Genomic DNA, 18,141 nt, shown 5'->3' with positions numbered 1-18,141 from the left:
GGCAGCTTGGAATGTGCCTCTGAAAGGCAAATTTATCTGGCTCTGAAGTACAAATTGGAAACATAATGCTCAAAGTTACTTCTGTGAGGAGGTGGAATATAACAGCTGGTTAGTATATTCACTCTTTCACCTGCGTTTTCACTTCTGTTTAAGGGAGGACAATTGTTATCCTAGGTAGCATCTGTTAATGCTATACCACCTCTAATGTATTACTAATATTTAGGTCACAATTATTATATATTCACCTGGTTGTCCGTCCATCCATCCATTATCTATAGCGCTTATCCTGGTCAGGGTCGAGGGGGGTTTGAACCTATCCCAGCCGTCATTGGGCGAGAGGTAGTGCTGTTAAAATGACGTTTGATTATTCCTTCTAAAAAAACACATAGGTTCGCAATATGTCCACCAATACAACGAGAGACAAACTCACTTGCACAGAAATATTTATTTAAGCATAAATATGCCTTCCTACACCCTGCAAAATAAACAGATAAAATAATTAGGTTACAGTAGAGCGGACATTCAGCGCTCCGAGCGAGCTGTGCTGTGAGAGGTAGATTTATTTAAACACATACTGGGAGTGAGAATCTCTCTCTCTCGGCCGGGCTGGAAGTCGAATTCTCCGCCGTCAAACGCCACACGGTTGTTGTGTTAGCTCACTTCAGCTAGACTAAACTTAATTATTAACTTATAAAGTGACGTGTGCATTCAAAGAAGCTCTGTAACCAAGAGAGTACGCGCATGGACATGCAAGAACACGTGCGAACACGTGAGAGCTCGTGAGACAGCTTCAGTTTTTTTGAATATTAATTTTAATAACAGAATATGTTTTTTATTACAATTCAGCTATATATTCCAATTCAGAATATTGCGAGAGGCGGGGTACACCCTGGTTTGGTCGCCAGTGAATCATAGGGCTGACACATAGAGACATCCTTTCACGCTCACATTCACACCTACGGGTCAATTTTAGAGTCACCAATGAACCCATCGAGCATGTCTTTGGACTGTGGGAGGGAAACCACGCATGCACGGGGAGAACATGCAAACTCCACACAGAAAGTCCCCTTACATCCAAACCGGGATTCAAACTAGGTGTCTTCTGGCTGTGAGGCGACAGCGCTAATCACTGCAACACTGTGCATGCAGCCCTTGCAATTCATTTCTCACAGCACATGAGCCAAATGTGCACGAGGGACATTATTAATGACGTAGCGATCAAAACGATCGTTACTAAATGACATCTGCACCTTTTAAAAGCTTCATAAACAGCGACAATCAATGCCTCTACAGTTGGGACATACGGAGATACACAACAGGATTGTTTACATTGCCTAACAGAACTGCATATGATTGTGTGCGGACAGAGAGAGTCCGATGTCGGACCGTCTTTTGCCGTGTGTGAGGAGTAAACTGGTCCCGCTGTTGTTTATTTGGTTGCCACGACTTCACGTGTGATTGACGTCCTGTGACTCCGGTCACTGTTTCAGTGCTCTTCCTCAATGAGGAGATGTGGGCGAACTGTCTGAAGCAAAATGTATGTAGTGGAAACACTGCTGTACACTATGGCCTTCAGAGTCATCAGATCTCACCTTGCTGAACATCAATTGAAGATTTCAGAGGGATTTGTTAAGAAGCACTGTCCACAAGCCGCCACCCAAACGCCAGACGAGGTCATTTCTGCAGACGTGCAGGACCTAGAGGCTCTTGGTGGAACAATTCTTAAATATATTTCCCATTTGCTTACAGGTATGAAGGTTGTAGATGAACACAAACAATAGAGAAGCCAGTGCTAACAACAGGTCGTGACCTTTCTGAGTTGACTGGCAGGCCAGAGAAAGGGTTGAGAAAAAGAAGTTGGAGAGTGTACAGGGGGCTCTGATGTGCTGGTGTGTATGCTGTGCTGTAGAGTGTGCACTGGAGGTTGTGGGAAAATCTGCCAGAAATCCTTTTGAAGTTTGTAGAGAAGCTTCTTAAAGTCTGCAGAGGTTAGAGGGAGAGGTGGATGTTGGTCTGTGAAGTCCATTGATATGTTCCACTGTGTGTGATATCAGGCAAGACGTGTGGACAGGACTTGATGGACATGTCTTTGAGACGGTAGAAGAAGTCTTTGCAGAGGTTGATGTGCTCAGGTGAGGTCATGGAGACATGTCTGCTTTTTAACCCTTTCAGCTTTACACATCGTGTTGTCAGGCAGACACTGTGTCAAGCAAATTGGATGATTGCATTTGAACTGTTTCTTGTTTCCATACGAGATGATGCAGTGTTATTTTTTGTAGGCCAGGAGCACCATAGAGTGAGAGGTTTGGAAGATTGGTGGATTGCTCAGATGACAAAACTTCCAGAATTGTATGCAAAAGCATTCAACCCATTAAAGTGGTAAAGACCTGCCTTTTCAGGTTAAAGAGGATCCACTACATAAGATCCAAGACCCAAAGATCAGAACAAATAACATCCAGGTCATGGTAATTCATGGTAATCCAAAAGGCAACTGGACTTGGATATGCTATGTTTATCTTTTCTTGTGTTATTGAAATAAGAAGACATATAATGAAACAGGCTTGATTCACTCAGAGATTCATTTATGTCCAACCTTAACTCCAAGCTGTGCTGCAACGCCCGCTTATAGCAGTGCATATGAGGTGAATACTTGAAAATCCCATCGGATTCCAAGAATAGAACTGACACTTTATCTCGTCTCAGTGAGGCTTTTTTAGATTGAAAACCAATCCTATAACCGCTCTTATGAATCTCTATTTAATCAAGCCAAGAGCTGTACAACAAACTGAAATTATGCAGTTTAGCTCTGCCAAAAGTGTCTCCGCATTTGCTCGAGATTGTGAGCTATAGCTCCTTAAGACAACCAAATAAGTAAACCAAGTATTTGTGCAGCACTTACCGTCCTTAATACGTCGTTGCAAACATAATCTCTCTCTGCAGCGTGTCAAGTGTAGATCTGTGCAAAATGTTTGGCACGGATCACATCTGAAGAGCAAAATGTAAAACTGTGTGTGGGTTGAGCTTCATCCAATTTTTTCCCATCCCTCTTCCCGTTCAATTGTACAATAATAGCAAAAGGGCTCTATATTATTCATGGAACAGCTTCATTTTCCGATCTAAATTGTCTCATCATATCTCCAGAATTAATTTCTCCATTACCTCCTCCTCACTGACTAAGGGGAATTAAGGAGAGGGCTGTCTACCTAATTGTGTAAGAGATGGAAAAAGGCTTCTTTGGGAAAAAGGGTTTCCGGTTGGAAAGCTCGGTCGCTGTGTGCTTGGATCCCGCTCAGGTCTCTGTCACCGTTGCTAATGTCTTAACTGTTTTTCAGGCCAGAGGGATTTACAAGCAATAGCACTTGACGATCAGATTCCCGCACGCACACAGAAAAGGAAAGCTAAGGAACCAAACTGTATCTCTTCCTGCTCTATCCTCCGACAATTGCTCTCTAAGCCGGAGATGTATGCATCCCAGTGTGGCCCTTACACAGTGCTGTCTGCCCCTGCATAGTGTGTGCTTGCTCCGACATGACTTGCATGTTAAACACCAACAGCTGACTGTTGTAGCCTCGTTGTAATGGAGCCAGTCACCACCGGCTGCCAGGCTCCAATTAGGCATGCAAAACCTCCCGATCCAAGACGGGAGAGAAGCTGCCTCAAACTTCCAGATTTCAACGGGCAGAACTGACTACTTCCTGTTTGTCCAACTCCAAAACTCAAAACAGCCTGAAATGAAATAATGATGAACATGTGGCCTGCATAAATATTTGTGCTGTTACATAATTGTAATTAAAGAACTCTGCGGTTTTGAAGCTAAGTCGCTAAAGGCCTATTTACAGTGGCAGGCTGCAAAGTCGGTAATTCACTCCCATGAGAACGTCCAGCTCTCACGTCTTCACTCAATGGCTCTGGTCATTGTTTTTAAAACCTCACAGGCACATGTGTTCAGAGTGTGGAGGGATTATCAGTAAATTAATACACCATTGCTAAGACCTTCTCTAAACTCACAGTGAGTAGCTTTGGATGTGCTCTTCCATCTAACTTCTTCACTAACTTTGTTGAATTAATAACTTGAATAATCAATCTGCTGGCAAGTTATTAACAAAGCAAACACCGGCTATTTGTGCGTCTTTATATGGATGCATATGTGAGCAAGAGGGAGTTAATTAATCCTTTCAGTTTCTTTGAGCTGGAGGAAAAGACCCTACCTCCCTTTGTTTATTAAAGGATAATACCAGTGTAATTTAATTTACAGTCTATTGCCACAGATGCTTATGAAAAGTGAGTTTAGACTGTTAGACGGCAGAAGGGTGAAAGAGGGTGAACTGTATTAGAAATTAAAATGAACTGGTTGCAGTTTGATTTAATTATTATAATAAGGTAATTACAGCTTGGTTCAAATGTTGTGTTGCTTTAAAGGGATAGTTCGGATTTTTGGTCACGAAGTTGTGAAATACTTGCTAGTAGTGTGGTGGATGCGAAGCTATTAGCTAACTCATCGAGTCCCGTGGTCGGAGTTCTGTCCGGGTACAAATGTAGAATAAGTAGTTCCGGTGAGACGCAGGGGTCATGAAACCAAAACCCTACAAAAACAACACACAGGCGATGGTGATCCATTTCCAACACAAAATCATCGTCCTACCTCTTTTGGCACTATTTTCTCTCTTGACAAATCCAGTATCACCACCTGCGGCAGGCCGGTTTCTCAGGTGACGAGATCCATCAACTGTTTCTAAGAGAAAACGCTGGAATTGGTAACTTCAGAGTGTTTGTTGAAACAGAGGAAGGTACGTGCCTACATGCTGGGAATTTGTGATTAAACATAATTCCACCGCATGTATTTCATCCTTTTCCTGACACGGATCGCGCCCTTAGAGGTCACGTAGGATCCATTGTTAAAGGTAAATCTTCCTCATCACCTTCATAGTCCGACATGTTTACTTCAATGATGATGCGAATCAGTCAGAGTCAATGTGAAAGGGCTACTAAGGTCGGCATACCTGAGAAACCGGCCTGCAGCAGGCGTAGTGATACTGGATTTGCCAAGAGAGAAAATAGTGCCAATAGTTGTAGGGTGAAACTTTTTGGTTTCATGACCCTGGCATCTCGCCGGAACTGCTTGTTGTTCGAAACCGGATAGAACTCCAACCACAGGACCTAGTGAGTAAGCCAACAGCTTTGTATCCACGACACTACTGGCAAGTATTTCATGGAACTTGGTGTCCAAAAATCCGAACTATCCCTTTAAGTTTGGAGGAAATGTAATTAGATAAGTAGATTTGGACGTATGACCTTAGTATTCCTAAAATCCCCACTGTGGCCCTGCTCAGCATCGCATTAATATGACAAAAATGTGGTTCATTCAGCTCTTTTTTAAGCGTATTCACTGCTGTTGATGAGTTATTTGTGTAGTTTTGAGAGGACAGGGTCTGTAAGGAGATATTAGTGAGCAAACAGTGCCTGTGAGGAGGAACTGCAGGCAAACACTGTGGGATATCGTCGTCCATGTGGATGCCGTGAAATAACTTCTGCCGTATTGGGTTGCTGTGGCCTCCAATTACCTGTGTGCGGATGGTTTCAGGGAATAACCTGTCTGTTTTTCCTTTTAGAAAACGGAACAGGTTGCACACTGATGGTGGAAACTGTCATCTCTGGTTATACAGTTGTGCGCCCCTCAAAAGCTCGAACCACAATGGAAATGGCGCTGGAAGTCTGCAGGGAGAGAAAGGCAGATTGGAGTTTCACACAAATATTTTTCAGAGGTGAATCTGCTGTGCAGGAGGAATTATTCTCAGTGAATAAGTTAAAGTACAGGGTGAACTAGATAACTTACATTTCCCTGGGCCTTCCCTGGGCCCTGTGGAGCTACTGCATCTGAGTTAGCCAGTTAGCTTGACTGCTTGTCACTAAAACCCTCACAGGGAGGCTGTAAAGTGCTGTTCAATTTCCAGGTGAATGTCTCTATTTTACTTCCACTAGCTGTAGCATAATATTGCTTGTAACTGCAATATTTTTAGTGTCAATCTCCAAAATGAGTGCAGCGCTAACTTTAGCCAACTGCTCAAATTAGCAGAAGCTAGGTCACTGTTCACTTATGCATGTGCCAGATGTTTTTCTTTTTATTTGGGCCTACTTTCTCTGTTTCACTCACTACTTTTAACCGCTTATGTGATATTATGTTAGAATATTCTAAAAGGGCTATTTGCATTGTCCTGACAGGGCTGGTTATGGTTAATACCCTGGCCCAGGGCTAAGACTAGCCATACTTGTAAACAACTAACCTTCCAATTTAATTCACAAGACCCTGAATTAATGATAAAGTGGTCTCTTAAGGGGTTGATTCTTAATACTGTGCTGTGTTTAGCTATTCATTTGAATGTGTATAGTCCCAACTGATCACATTCAATAATCCCTCTTCCCAGATGTAAGAAGTGCTTCTGGTGAAAGTTTGTTTTGTCTTTTGGAGCTTTTCCAAGTCGCGTCTCAAATCCTCATTTCTGTGACTAAAGACTGATTCGAGCCAAGTCACACATGCTCAGCTCCGCTTCTTTATTCAGAACACGTTTCTGTTAAAAACACAAATATTAGTTGCCGCAAACCCGTGCTACTGTGGGAATCAGGATGTTTTGAATAGATCTGAGCTCTCGCCAACTGTGATATAAATGAGAGCATACAGCCGTGCATATTAAAACAAAGGATGTAAGTCTGAAAAACACCCAGCGGCTTTCTGCTGTTACAGAAAGAGCCACATGTGTTTTTCAGAAGTCTAGATTTCCAGGGATGTACAGATTTTCGTTCCCACATTCCCAAAAAAAAAAAGTCCTTAATCTGCGTGAAAATCAACTGATGTGAGCGATAGTAGAAGTGCTGCTTTTAAAGAGCAGGCTGCAGTGACTCTACGTGTCTAAGTGTGGGACTGAGGGGGAAAGAAGGACCTCTGGAGAGCAGACAGAGAGCTTTATGAGTCTTTAGAGAGGACTCAGTGAGTGAGGGACAGGCTCAGTGGATGGATATTAGATTGGTGTCACGAGTGCACACGTCAGGGCACAGATAGCTTCATCTTTCATCCGAGCTCGCTCCTCACTATGCCAAGCTCTTCTCTCTGTCCCTCCTGTTAATCTACACCTACCTCCCCCTAAAGCTCTCTTCCTGCTGGGCTCCTTAGTTTTCCTTTTCACTCATGTAATTTAGGTCAGGTCTCTCTACAGAGCTTTGATGAAGCTTTAACGGATCTTGCTGGTGTTTTGGCACGTATACAGATCCGTAGTGAACAATGTTTCCATTGCAGTGGAAACTTAAGGGATAGTAGGGATTATTTTTTAGAATTTGACTGCAAAACACATGAAAGCATGAATTAATGTGCTGACTTTTTTGAGCAAGTGACCACAGTATAGGTGGAATAATGGCCTTTTGGTTGTCTGTCATCAGTAAGTTATGGTCTTGGAGGAACCAACAGTCCTCCGCTGCACATGTGACAGTTATGGCCTTCACCTTTTCCCTACATTTCTGTTATTGAACACCTCATCACTTACATAATTCACATTACTGCTGACCAATTTCTGAAGTATCAATTCCAGTCAGTCAAAATTGAACTGAGCCTTTACTCTGCCATAAGGGTCGGAATCGCAGGGTAACTCACAATACGCGATACGTGGCCCACGATAACGATAATATCACGATGTAGCGATTCTGCAATGATTGATATATCGCAAGACATTCACATCACGATATCTTCAGCTAATTATTTTCCATTCACGTTACCCGAACGCCTGGATCCCACAGGATCCGTGTCCGGCGCATTCCGTCTGCGCCGCAGTTCCGGTCCGTCAGACGGCATGAGCCCTCGCCCACAGGAAGCGTGTCTGATCCGCAGCGCAGTGAAACGCAGCGAAGCGCTGGCCCAAGCAGCTGGATTCGCGAGTAAACGTGTTCTTTGTTCAAGATTTCAGTGTGTTAAAAACAGAAAAAACGGGAGTCTGTACCGGTCTGTATATGGTGTTTTATTTTGAAATGACCGGGTTCTGTTTGCTGTTTTCGTGTGTGACTTCCTGTTTGGAACGATCTGCTCTGTTCAGCTTGACGCGTGCTTGAAGCGGCCTCTGTCAAAAACAGACCCGGCGTGTATCTTTAGCGGAGAGACGCTTCTGGGAGGCGCCGCAGACGGTTGCGCTGCGTGCTGTGGAATCACGAGCATTTACTTGAATGGGCCTGAACGACTCCGGAGGTCGCGGCGCACACAGTGATTCATGTCATAAGCGCCACCGCGAGGAGTCATGAAGTAGTTATGCAATGAGTCAAAATCACTGGGACGTCTGATTAGAGTGCCTTATATTTGTATATTGAAATACCGATATTTGGTGCCACCCTATCGATAATTGTATCGCACGAGTCAGGACGACGATATAATGCCATATCGATATTTTGTCCCACCCCTCTGCCAGTTAATAAACAGGGTTGAGTCTCCATTTTATCCATTTTAGGACAGTTGTAGTGGGACAGTCAATCTAAATGTCTCCTTATTGATATGCCGAACCACTTCCATCAACATAACATCTCTGTTCAGCTCAGACAGCTCTCCTTCATACACTCAAACATGTATTCAGACCCACAGCGTTCCTGCCTTCTCTGACTCTCCTCGCGCTGCAGAGTAGATTCTGTTTTGATGTGTCTTCACAGTGGGGTATCACCCAGATCACTGTGAACATGACCTTGCCTTGAGTACGAAGCAATGTCGTAGCTTTCTGTTTTTCTTCTTTGATGTAGAGCAGGTGTTCCGGAAATCTGCCACGAACATAGTGTCAGTTCAGGACAGAGTAAAACTTAATAAAAGGATGATTCTCAGAAAGGTACGGTAGTTAGCGGCTACAGAGAGACCTGAGCAACATGCAAGCACACACTGACCAGCTAATGCTATCTGCTCAAAGCTTTCCAACCAGAAACCTTTTTTCCCAAAGAAGTCTTACACAATTAGCCACACAGCCCTCTCCTTAATTCCCCTCAGTCAGTGAGGAGGAAGTAATGGAGAAATCAATTCTTGTGGGAGCGAGCCTTGAATTTTGACACAAATTGCAATAACTGAGCGCAATACTTCCCTTTTAAAAAGCAGCTTTTCAAATTCAAAATACCTTTTCTATTCTTTTCTATTTGGAGCTAGAAACTGAATGTTTTATTTCCATGGAGATGTGCTGTCACTGAATAAGTCTTACTGTTCAGTTGAATGGTACTTGTTCTGCTGTGTTGTATTCTCATGTGTTCACACACACACACACACACACACACACACACACACACACACACAATACTGATTTCATAGCCGTATTAAAAGAGAAGTCACATCCTCAATAAGTCATCTCACTTGAATTGTTGTGCGTGGATGTTGTTCACTGAACTCGGCTTGTTTCGTCGTATTATTGCATTTCCAATTCTTTTCTGGCGTTGGAATGATAAGAGCGTGAGATAGCTGTGAGTAATTGTTTCTCTCGTATCTCAACAGTGTTGTGATTCATTTCTGAAACTTTTGTGTTTGTCATGTTAACAAGATTGGTTCAATACATTTTAACATTCAGTAGGTTTATTTGAGCTTCGTAAATGTGCTTCCTTTAAACAGCCAGCGGTTCCTGAGAATTTAAGTATAGCTTGAAAAGTTTAAGAGGAACTTGTTTTTGTCTATGATTGGGGCTGTCATGGTACTGAACGCCCCCTTGCCTCAGCGCGCTGCTGGAGTATGTTTGGTTTATTTAACTACAGCGCGTCCCCCATACGGTGAAACATCATCGACATGAGTGAACACAGCATGAGCAGTGGAAACGCAAGTTTATTAACCACTAAGTTCATATCCTTAATTGTTTAAATGAAATCCATGGTGGCGGGCTGGTTGCCGTTGTAGCAAGACTGCACACGAGCTCGTCTGCACACGGGCTCGTCTGCGCTGATTAGATGCGCAGAGGTTTGAAACATCGGTGCTCTGACAGCCAGGTTTCTTCTTCTGCTGCTGATTACTGTGATTTTTTGTTGTTGTTCATAATGAATCGTTCTGTACAGGAAAGATGAGGTGCTTACCTGGGACGCATGTTTAGTGAGTGTACTGCATCCCTAATAACATATGCATAGCAAAGAATAGTGGTGATGACGGTCACTGGGTCCAGCCCGCGGTTGGCGTCATATAACCGCTGTATTGCAGCCATGGGGTTACCGTGACAGCCCTACCTATGATGTTATAAATACCAACCTTCCATGTACCACATTCATAGAAAGCCAACAGGTGCTGAAATATTATCACTCTCTGGCATTTACTTGGTGAATTAAGGTGAAATATCTGTGACAGTAAACAGTGTAAACAACGTGACAGGAATGCAATGATCCAAACGGCAACCCGTCCCGGCCTCGTCTGCAGGAATAAACCGCTTCAGATGAAGAACAAAGTGTTGTTGTGCATTTGTTCAGTAATTAAACCTGCAGACTTCTCTCATCTTTACACCAGGATTCCACTACCCGCAGTATGTTCGCAGCAGAGACACAGTCACACTTTAGTTTGACACATGAGACTCAACAACAGCCACTTCATCCTGCAGACACTGCACAAGTGGCCATTTAGAGAGATACACTGAGAAAATGGCTCTGGGAATAGCTATCTTTCCCACACCGCCTGAGCTCCTTCTTGTTGTCTTTAGTGTTGCAGATATGATCAGTTGATTTTTGGCCAGTTGTCTTAGTCTTAGGAGGCATAGCTTGGGTTTGCAGCATGATATCTGTGATCTTACCAGATGAGGGAAGGAAATGGATATGTTGTTTTCTTTGTATCTACCTCCAGCCTGTAAAAGCAAACATACTGTGGGTAGCGGGGCTCCGTGCCTCTGGAGCTTTCATGCTATCCTGGAACACGGCAGAGGCAGTGTTTTGCTGCAGATCTACATTTGTATGACTTCTTGACTGAGCAATAAGGGAGGTATTATTCTCACCTTGAATAGCTTAATGAAATCAATATTTGAGACGGTGCTTGAGCAGGAAAATTACAACCATTTGAAGCCTTGAGTTTGGCATTTTGACCACCGCCAGAGCCAGAAGTAACGTGTTTGGACAAAAGTTTGGATATCTATTGTTACATCTTCATCCTGATCGACAGGTCACTGTATTAGCAACCTGCCAATCAACAATAACCTATAGCATTGCCTTCTTTATCATAGCTTTGATGAATGAACATCAAGACTGTATTGAAGAAGACTTCAAACTAAAGACGGAGACTATAAACTCATTAGGAAAATGTTTACAAAAAAAATAAACCAGTGTGTAGGGAGAGAAAAGAACAACGAAGGCCACCGCTGTGACTGTCTCGTCTTAGTCACGGCTGTTTTTCTGTGGCAATGAGATTGTCGCATTAAGCACCAATGTCTTGTTGTGTTGTCATGATATGTGTCTGCCTGACTTTGAATAGTGAGTCCTTGCAAACCATTCCCATGAATCTCCCGGTGAGAATTGGGCTGAAACCGGCTCACTCATATGTGTGAAGTAGCGACATGCTGAAGGCTCAGCGGGATCTCTCCGTCAAGCTCCGGATCACGATTCAGCTGTGTCTCTGCCGCGCAGCCTTGTGCTTCGCTCCCCTGCCACACATCGCTGAAGATAGGAGCCTTAAATTAAACCATGTCACATCTAAAAATCACCACGTCTGCTGTCATTCTGCTGCACACATGCGAGTGATGACTTCCTGATTAAGCCTTAGAAAATTACAACACTCTTCATCGAATATGCAAGACTTTTATTTAATTCTCCGCATGCAGGAAGGAACAAACACCAGGTGTTTCTCTGCGCCCTTCTAAAGCTCATCTGTGTCACTGTAGCTGTAGCTTTAGCTGGTAGATGAAGTGTATTAGAGTCTCAGGAAAAGGATATTCTTTGATTTAAGGCATTATGCCCCGGAAATCATTTCGTAAGGATGAGGAAACAAGTACGTGAACCCCCTGCAAAGACTCTGTCAGGTGGCTTACATAAACTCTCTAAATACTCCAAATCTATGGAGTGTTACTGAATATGTTTCAGACTGACTAACATCCCACATTCATAATTCTTTTTATTTCTCCGAGTAAATGTTGATTGTAAGATCATTTGCCACAAAAGGTGCTTTTCCACAGCAGGAACTTCCCTCAGGAACTAGGAACCTTTTCAAGAACTCTGTGCGCTTTGACAGCAGGAACCAGGGTCTAAATTTAGTTCCAGGGTAGTTGACTCACCCCCTGAGAAGTCCCTGCTCAGGGGGTAGGACTTTCCAAAGGTCTTTCCAAAGGTTTCTGACTGGTCGAGCTATCACAGTGTTTTATTTCACCCACTTGGGCTGCATGGTATTGGAAAAAAAACTGTAAACACTCCCCGGCACGTCGGCTCTGTGAACCGTTTATTTATTTCACGGAGCAGACGTGTTGCGGAGTGTTTACTCCCACAGCATACACACGTTGTGAGGTTGTGTGCCAACAGGAAGTAGGAGATGCAAGCTTTCATGCTCAATCCATTTGCAATGCAGTAAAGCACGATCAAACACATTACAAGTTGAATCTCCTCCATGCTAGCAGGCTAATTGTAGTGTTGCACAAATGATGATACCTTCTTCTTCTTTGAGATTTAATAGCAGTTGGTAAACCAGCCTAAAGGTGCATTACCACCACCTACTGGACTGGCGCAGTAGTGCAGTTACTTTTACAGTTTCTTCATACGTCATTGGCCTGATTTGCATAATCTTCCCGGGACTATAGGCCGCTGTGGAAACGCAGACAACAACGGGCCACAGGAACCATTTAGTTCCTTGAAGAGAAGTTGCTGGAACTTTTGGTCGAAAAAGTTGCTTTCCTTCTGCGCTGGGTCCTTTTCTTTCCACCAGCGTAACTTGACCTATGACCTTCTCCAGTGTCAGACACATTATTGTCACAGAGCCACATAAGATTGGTAGCAAAAGGTGTAGTTTCTTATAAGTGAACTGGCACTGCAGAGGCCATTTGAACTATGAACACTCATCAGGAGAGACTGCGTTATAAATGAGCAGATACGTTATTTGACAGTTGCATGATAAGGATAGTGAGACCAAGAGCAGTATGGGATACCCCCTGATCGAGTCTGGTGATGGTGGTGGTGATGGAAGGATGCAGGATGTGATGAGTCATGGACTTCTGAATAGATCAAGCTGGACATTAAATGAGATGAACTGGAGGTGAAGGGGATGGTGGTGTTGCTTGGTGCAAAACAAAAACTCGGCAGTTTCTCATTTTCAACGACTAATCCACAGGAAAATTCTGTCTGATATCACATTAGTGCAGCTCTTCAACAGTTTGTCACCTGCCTGTAAACTGTAAACAAGCACGAAAAATCACACAACCTCACGGCGTGTGTGTGCTGCAGGTGTAGCCGCTAAAGGTAAACGCTTGCGGCTTGACGTCAGCAGCTCCGTCTATTACCAATGGATGATGACGTACCATATAAATAACACAGCTGCAGCCCACAAGTCGTGTGTCGCTCCAACTGTACTCTCTAAACGTTCATGCGGATGTCAGAGTCTGAACCAAGGGTGATAAAAGGGAGTTTGTTTTATTAGCTGTGGATGCTCATCCTTAGGATACGGATAGTCACATCTCACACTCACAGAAGAAAGAACACTTCAGGGGTCATGCTGAGAGCTGCAGAGGAAAGAGGAACAGCAGTTATCCAGGAAGCGGTATCAGGATTTCAGCTCTCTATACCACTAAATGTCCTCAGCCTTAATTGCTTGTTTGCATGCTGTGAGTGTCTTGTTGATATATGGAGATATAATCCGTTGACCGTACCCTTGAAAATATTTAGTTCACAAAACCGTCTTCACATTTGAGTGAAGTGAAAACATTATGAAAAATGTTTTAATATCTTATGTTTGCACACTTTGCAAAGCCTTCTGTGTGCGAATATGAACTCAACACCTGAGTCCGCAGTTCGACAGGATCCTGGTAGAAAATCGAGGCTCATAAGCGATCTGCACATGGAGATGTTGCACTCTAGTGAACATGAAAATTTCATCCCAGAGTTCTCATTCATAGAACGACTGCCTGAAAAGTGGTCGTTTTTTTGAGCAGGCAAAGCAATTTGATTTTGAGCCTCGCCTTTCTGTGCTTTGCCCCTGTGTCACTGTTCATCTCCCTGCAACCAGAGACTAATGTATGTTTTGTTCTTCTTTCTTTACCCAGCCGCCATCCAGGTGGAAATCACCCCGACGCAAGGAGAGATCAGCGTGGGAGAGTCCAAGTTTTTCCTCTGCGAAGGTAAGCGAGACATGCCTCATTTAGCGCAGGTGAATGCAAATGTCACCTCGTATAAAAATGCACGCAGTATTACTGGAGAACATTTGATAACAAGTCAGATGAGATAATGAGTGTTGTAGTTGTGAATGTACTCTCATTAGAAGTTAAGCATCAAACAAATTAAAGACAGGAGACAGAGTCGGAAAGAAGACAGAGATTGAATTGATGGAGCCGTTTATTCTGAGGAGGAGGTGGGAAGTGGAGATCACAGGCAGGTACAGATGAGGGCTTAGCAGAGGTGGGCGAGAGACGCCTTCTGAAGAGATAATGAGAGAGAGGTCTTACACTTACTGTTTTCCCCGTGCTGAATGCACATGTGCGACTGTTAGCTTGTCTGAGGTACAGGTGTTATTTGCATCAGGTTGATCGGCTGCCTGACATTATAGAACCCTCTGTGCTTTAATAAAATCCTGACATGCGGGGGCTCGCAGTTATGATGAAACTGACTTTTAAGTTAACGGTCCTGTTCACTCATATCACAAAACAAAGTGGTATTTAGCGGTGCAGTTGTCTTTTCTTTACTGAAAGATTATTTCTAACTCGAATACCATTGAAGCTGGAAGTTTGCTTCTTTGCTCAGAGCACTGAATTTACACTGCCAGGTCAGGGCGGGATTATTACGCCTCTGTTACGTTCCGTCTTCTATGTAGAACGCACGGAGGCAGAATTGTGGGGCAACATCGTTCCGGGAGAGGCATAACAGAGGCGAAATGGTGTGAACAGCGGAGCCGACAGGGCAGAACAGCGCCGTGTGTGTGTGTTTGAAGCATGCACTGTTCATTTAAACCTCGCGCACGTTTTGCTTCCGGAACGCTGGGGCGGCTTTATGTCGGCGCTGCCTGGTCCAATGCAAAATGGCAAAGGCTGCATGACGCCGGAGCTTCGTTACGGCGCTGAGGTGGAACCGCAGGGGCTCACGTCTTTCCAGAATATTCTGTATACTGCTCTGTAGATATTTTTCCACCAATGAAATAGCTAGGATTTTTGTGCAGACTACACAAAGTTAGCAGTTTGCCACAGTTAGCATGTCGCTAATCTGAAACAAAAAGCCAAAAAAAGGATCCTCCCTCGTTCCTGTCATGGCCGGCGGTACATTTCCACAACAATTCCTCAAGCTGTTTGGATTAGCTGTCCAAGACGCTGCAACTGTTTTCAAGCTTGTTTGTCAGGACTAACTGTCACTCGTAGCTGGAGTACCTTCTGAGACAGATCTGAGACAAGAGACAAGCGCAGTACGATGTGCTCATTTCACCAATTACACATCCAACCATCTGGAAGTGAAAGTAAACCTCATCTGAAATGAGTTTGTTGACAGTCAGAGACCAAAAAACACCTTGTACCGCGAGCAGTGAGGCAACTCTAGATTTGTATGACATCGTAGTCTGCACTCTAACATCTTCAACATCTGTCAGGCTTGAGGCGCACATTTCACAGGCCAATGAAACCAAAGCTATCTGCATGGCTGGATGATTCGAGAAGTTAAATATACTTTGTGCAATTTGAGTGAACTGACCCTTTAAGAAGACCTGAAAACAGGAAGCAGCCGACTCCCTCTGCTGACCTGTTGCTTCTCACAGAAAACTTTGTGTGTGAAAGCAGCCAGAAGAAGTTGTATTATGTGTGTGTGCGTGTGGAATATAGAACCTTGACATTTTTATTTCGCCCAGTGTTTCTTTGGTTTTATGAAGGAGCGCAGCTTCAGTTTGAATTCTAAATCCCCACTTGAAAAGGATGTCAGAATACATTTAGGTCCCTTTGTGTCCTGAGGAGATGCGATGGCATTAATATGTTTCAGGGAAACAGACGAACCTCTCAGCTTGCTCACGTCTTTATAAAAAATGAAAGATTTAGAAAAGATGTTTGATTTCTCTTTCAGTTAGAGTCACACTTCTTCTAAATAATCCACTGTCCCACTGAGCAAACAGGAATTATTTATACGCTCTTCTTTTGTTTTAGTTTGAATGTTTAGTCTGGTGTTGGGAATACAACTGTTGGAGGAACGGGGCTTTTGATTCAACAGTAATGTCTCTGAACACCAAGAGTTCAGGATTTAATCATTCTTACTGATAATTACTTCTTCTTCTTGTCTTTAATTTTTCTTGTTTACTGACAGAAAATCATCCAGACACGGAGTCTAGACCAAACATGTTCAAGGAGTTTCACTCCAATGAGTAACTAAGTATGAAAATGTTATTAGTACGAACAGATAGTGTTTCTGAACATTTGCAAACAGCATCTGCTGATGTACAAACAGTGCTGGGGGTTCAGCTCCAATCAGATGTCTCACTAAGCAGAAGACTGTTACTGTGATGAATATCGCAGCTTTAGACCTTCTCACAGAGTTATCCCATCGATGCCTCACGCTTCATGTGTTGTGTTTCAGTGGTGGGAGATGCTAAAGACATTGACTGGTACGCCCCCAGCGGCGAGAAGATCCTCCCCAACAGGCCCGACATTTTCGTGAGCCGCAGCGATGAAACCACGTCGACCCTCACCATCTACCACGCCAACGTGGACAGCGCCGGCATCTACAAGTGCGTGGCAAAGAACGGGGACAAGGAGGCCCAGGCCACGGTGCAAGTCAAGATCTTCCGTAAGTCTCATATTTTGTGTATGCTCTGTGCCTTAGAGTACATGAAACTGTCACATTTATTCATCCTAAACTTGCTGGCATCCAATGCAAAACGTGTTTAAAAGATGGCAGTAAATATAGACAACAGCTGAAGTTACACTCAGCTACACAAACTAGTCTTACTCAGATCTTTAAACGATTTATTAGAAGCTTTTTTCTCCAGGCTTCGACCCTAATTCTCAATTTCCAAACCATGCTGTGTTAAAATAAGGCAGACACATCTGTGCGGTTGTGTTGTTTCAAGACAATTACCGGTTCATATTATACAGGAAGTCCCATTTCAGTAATGGATTCATCACTTTCCATGCTTAAAAGATGCCTTTTAGATTACTTTGTAGCCTTTTGTGTTATTAACAGACGGGGTTTGTGACTCTGTCAGAGAGGTAAAAAGTAGAGAGCAACTTTCACGCTTAAAATCAATCCACCAGGACATGTTCAATCGTGCTATTGGATCAAACACCAACTGGTGAATTCCTTTATAGCAAGCTTTGTGCTTTGGTGAAAGTTGGGAGAGGTTAAACGTTTAAACAGCTTTATGTATTGCATCAGCACCGCTCCTTTCCAAGTGGGTTACATGCGACCTATACAGGCCCTGTATGGAGCCCCTGTTGGGTATCCCACAGGAGAATCTCCTTCTCCTGCCCCTGTTGGGTATCCCATTTGGGCCCCACTTGGCAGCGCTGGCTGGGAGCTGGGTTTCTCTGATGTCTGGCTGAATGCGAGTCTTTACCTGAACTACCGTCCCACACCGTCTGTGATTATATCTAATCTAAACCAACAAAACGATTATTAGAGGAACAGACGCTCAACCATATGGTGCCTCGTTACACCGCTAATCAACTGTAAGATCTTTCTGAAGCAACGTGAACGTACCGCAGGAGAGTTTCTACCTTCAGAAGTGACAGAGAAGATATTTCTGAAAGTGTAATGTATGTGTTTGTCTCCTCTCCCCACAGAAAAGATCACCTTCCAGAGAGCTCCCAGCCCACAGGAGTTCAACGAAGGTGACGATGCCGACATAGTCTGCGACGTGGTCAGCTCGCCGCCGCCCACCATCATTTGGAAGCATAAGGGCTCCAAGATCCAGTCTGCCAAAGACGGTGAGCCAAGTCAAATATAAAATTGTTCCAACGCTTGAGCTACTTTCTCACCTTCAACCCGCCTTCCCGTCTCTTCCCTCTGACTCCCCGTGCAGTC

General features: G+C 43.8%; 1 protein-coding gene across 1 annotated transcript in view; it reads left to right on the top strand.

The window, feature by feature from the left end:
• The window catches only part of LOC138605581 (neural cell adhesion molecule 1-like), a 296,228-nt gene that overhangs the window by 183,590 nt on the left and 94,497 nt on the right, over window positions 1-18,141 (top strand). Inside the window, exons 2-4 of the mRNA XM_069677942.1 lie at window positions 14,199-14,273; window positions 16,696-16,905; window positions 17,901-18,044. Coding sequence (XP_069534043.1) covers window positions 14,199-14,273; window positions 16,696-16,905; window positions 17,901-18,044 — 429 coding nt within the window. The remainder of the gene's footprint in view (window positions 1-14,198; window positions 14,274-16,695; window positions 16,906-17,900; window positions 18,045-18,141) is intronic.

The sequence above is a fragment of the Semicossyphus pulcher genome, unplaced genomic scaffold (assembly GCF_022749685.1).
Source record: "Semicossyphus pulcher isolate SPU_LCO1_2020_fin unplaced genomic scaffold, fSemPul1.0.p SCAF_10, whole genome shotgun sequence".
Lineage (NCBI taxonomy): Eukaryota > Metazoa > Chordata > Actinopteri > Labriformes > Labridae > Semicossyphus > Semicossyphus pulcher.
The sequence above is the reverse complement of the archived record's forward strand: the minus strand, read 5'-3'. Positions and strand labels throughout refer to the sequence as shown.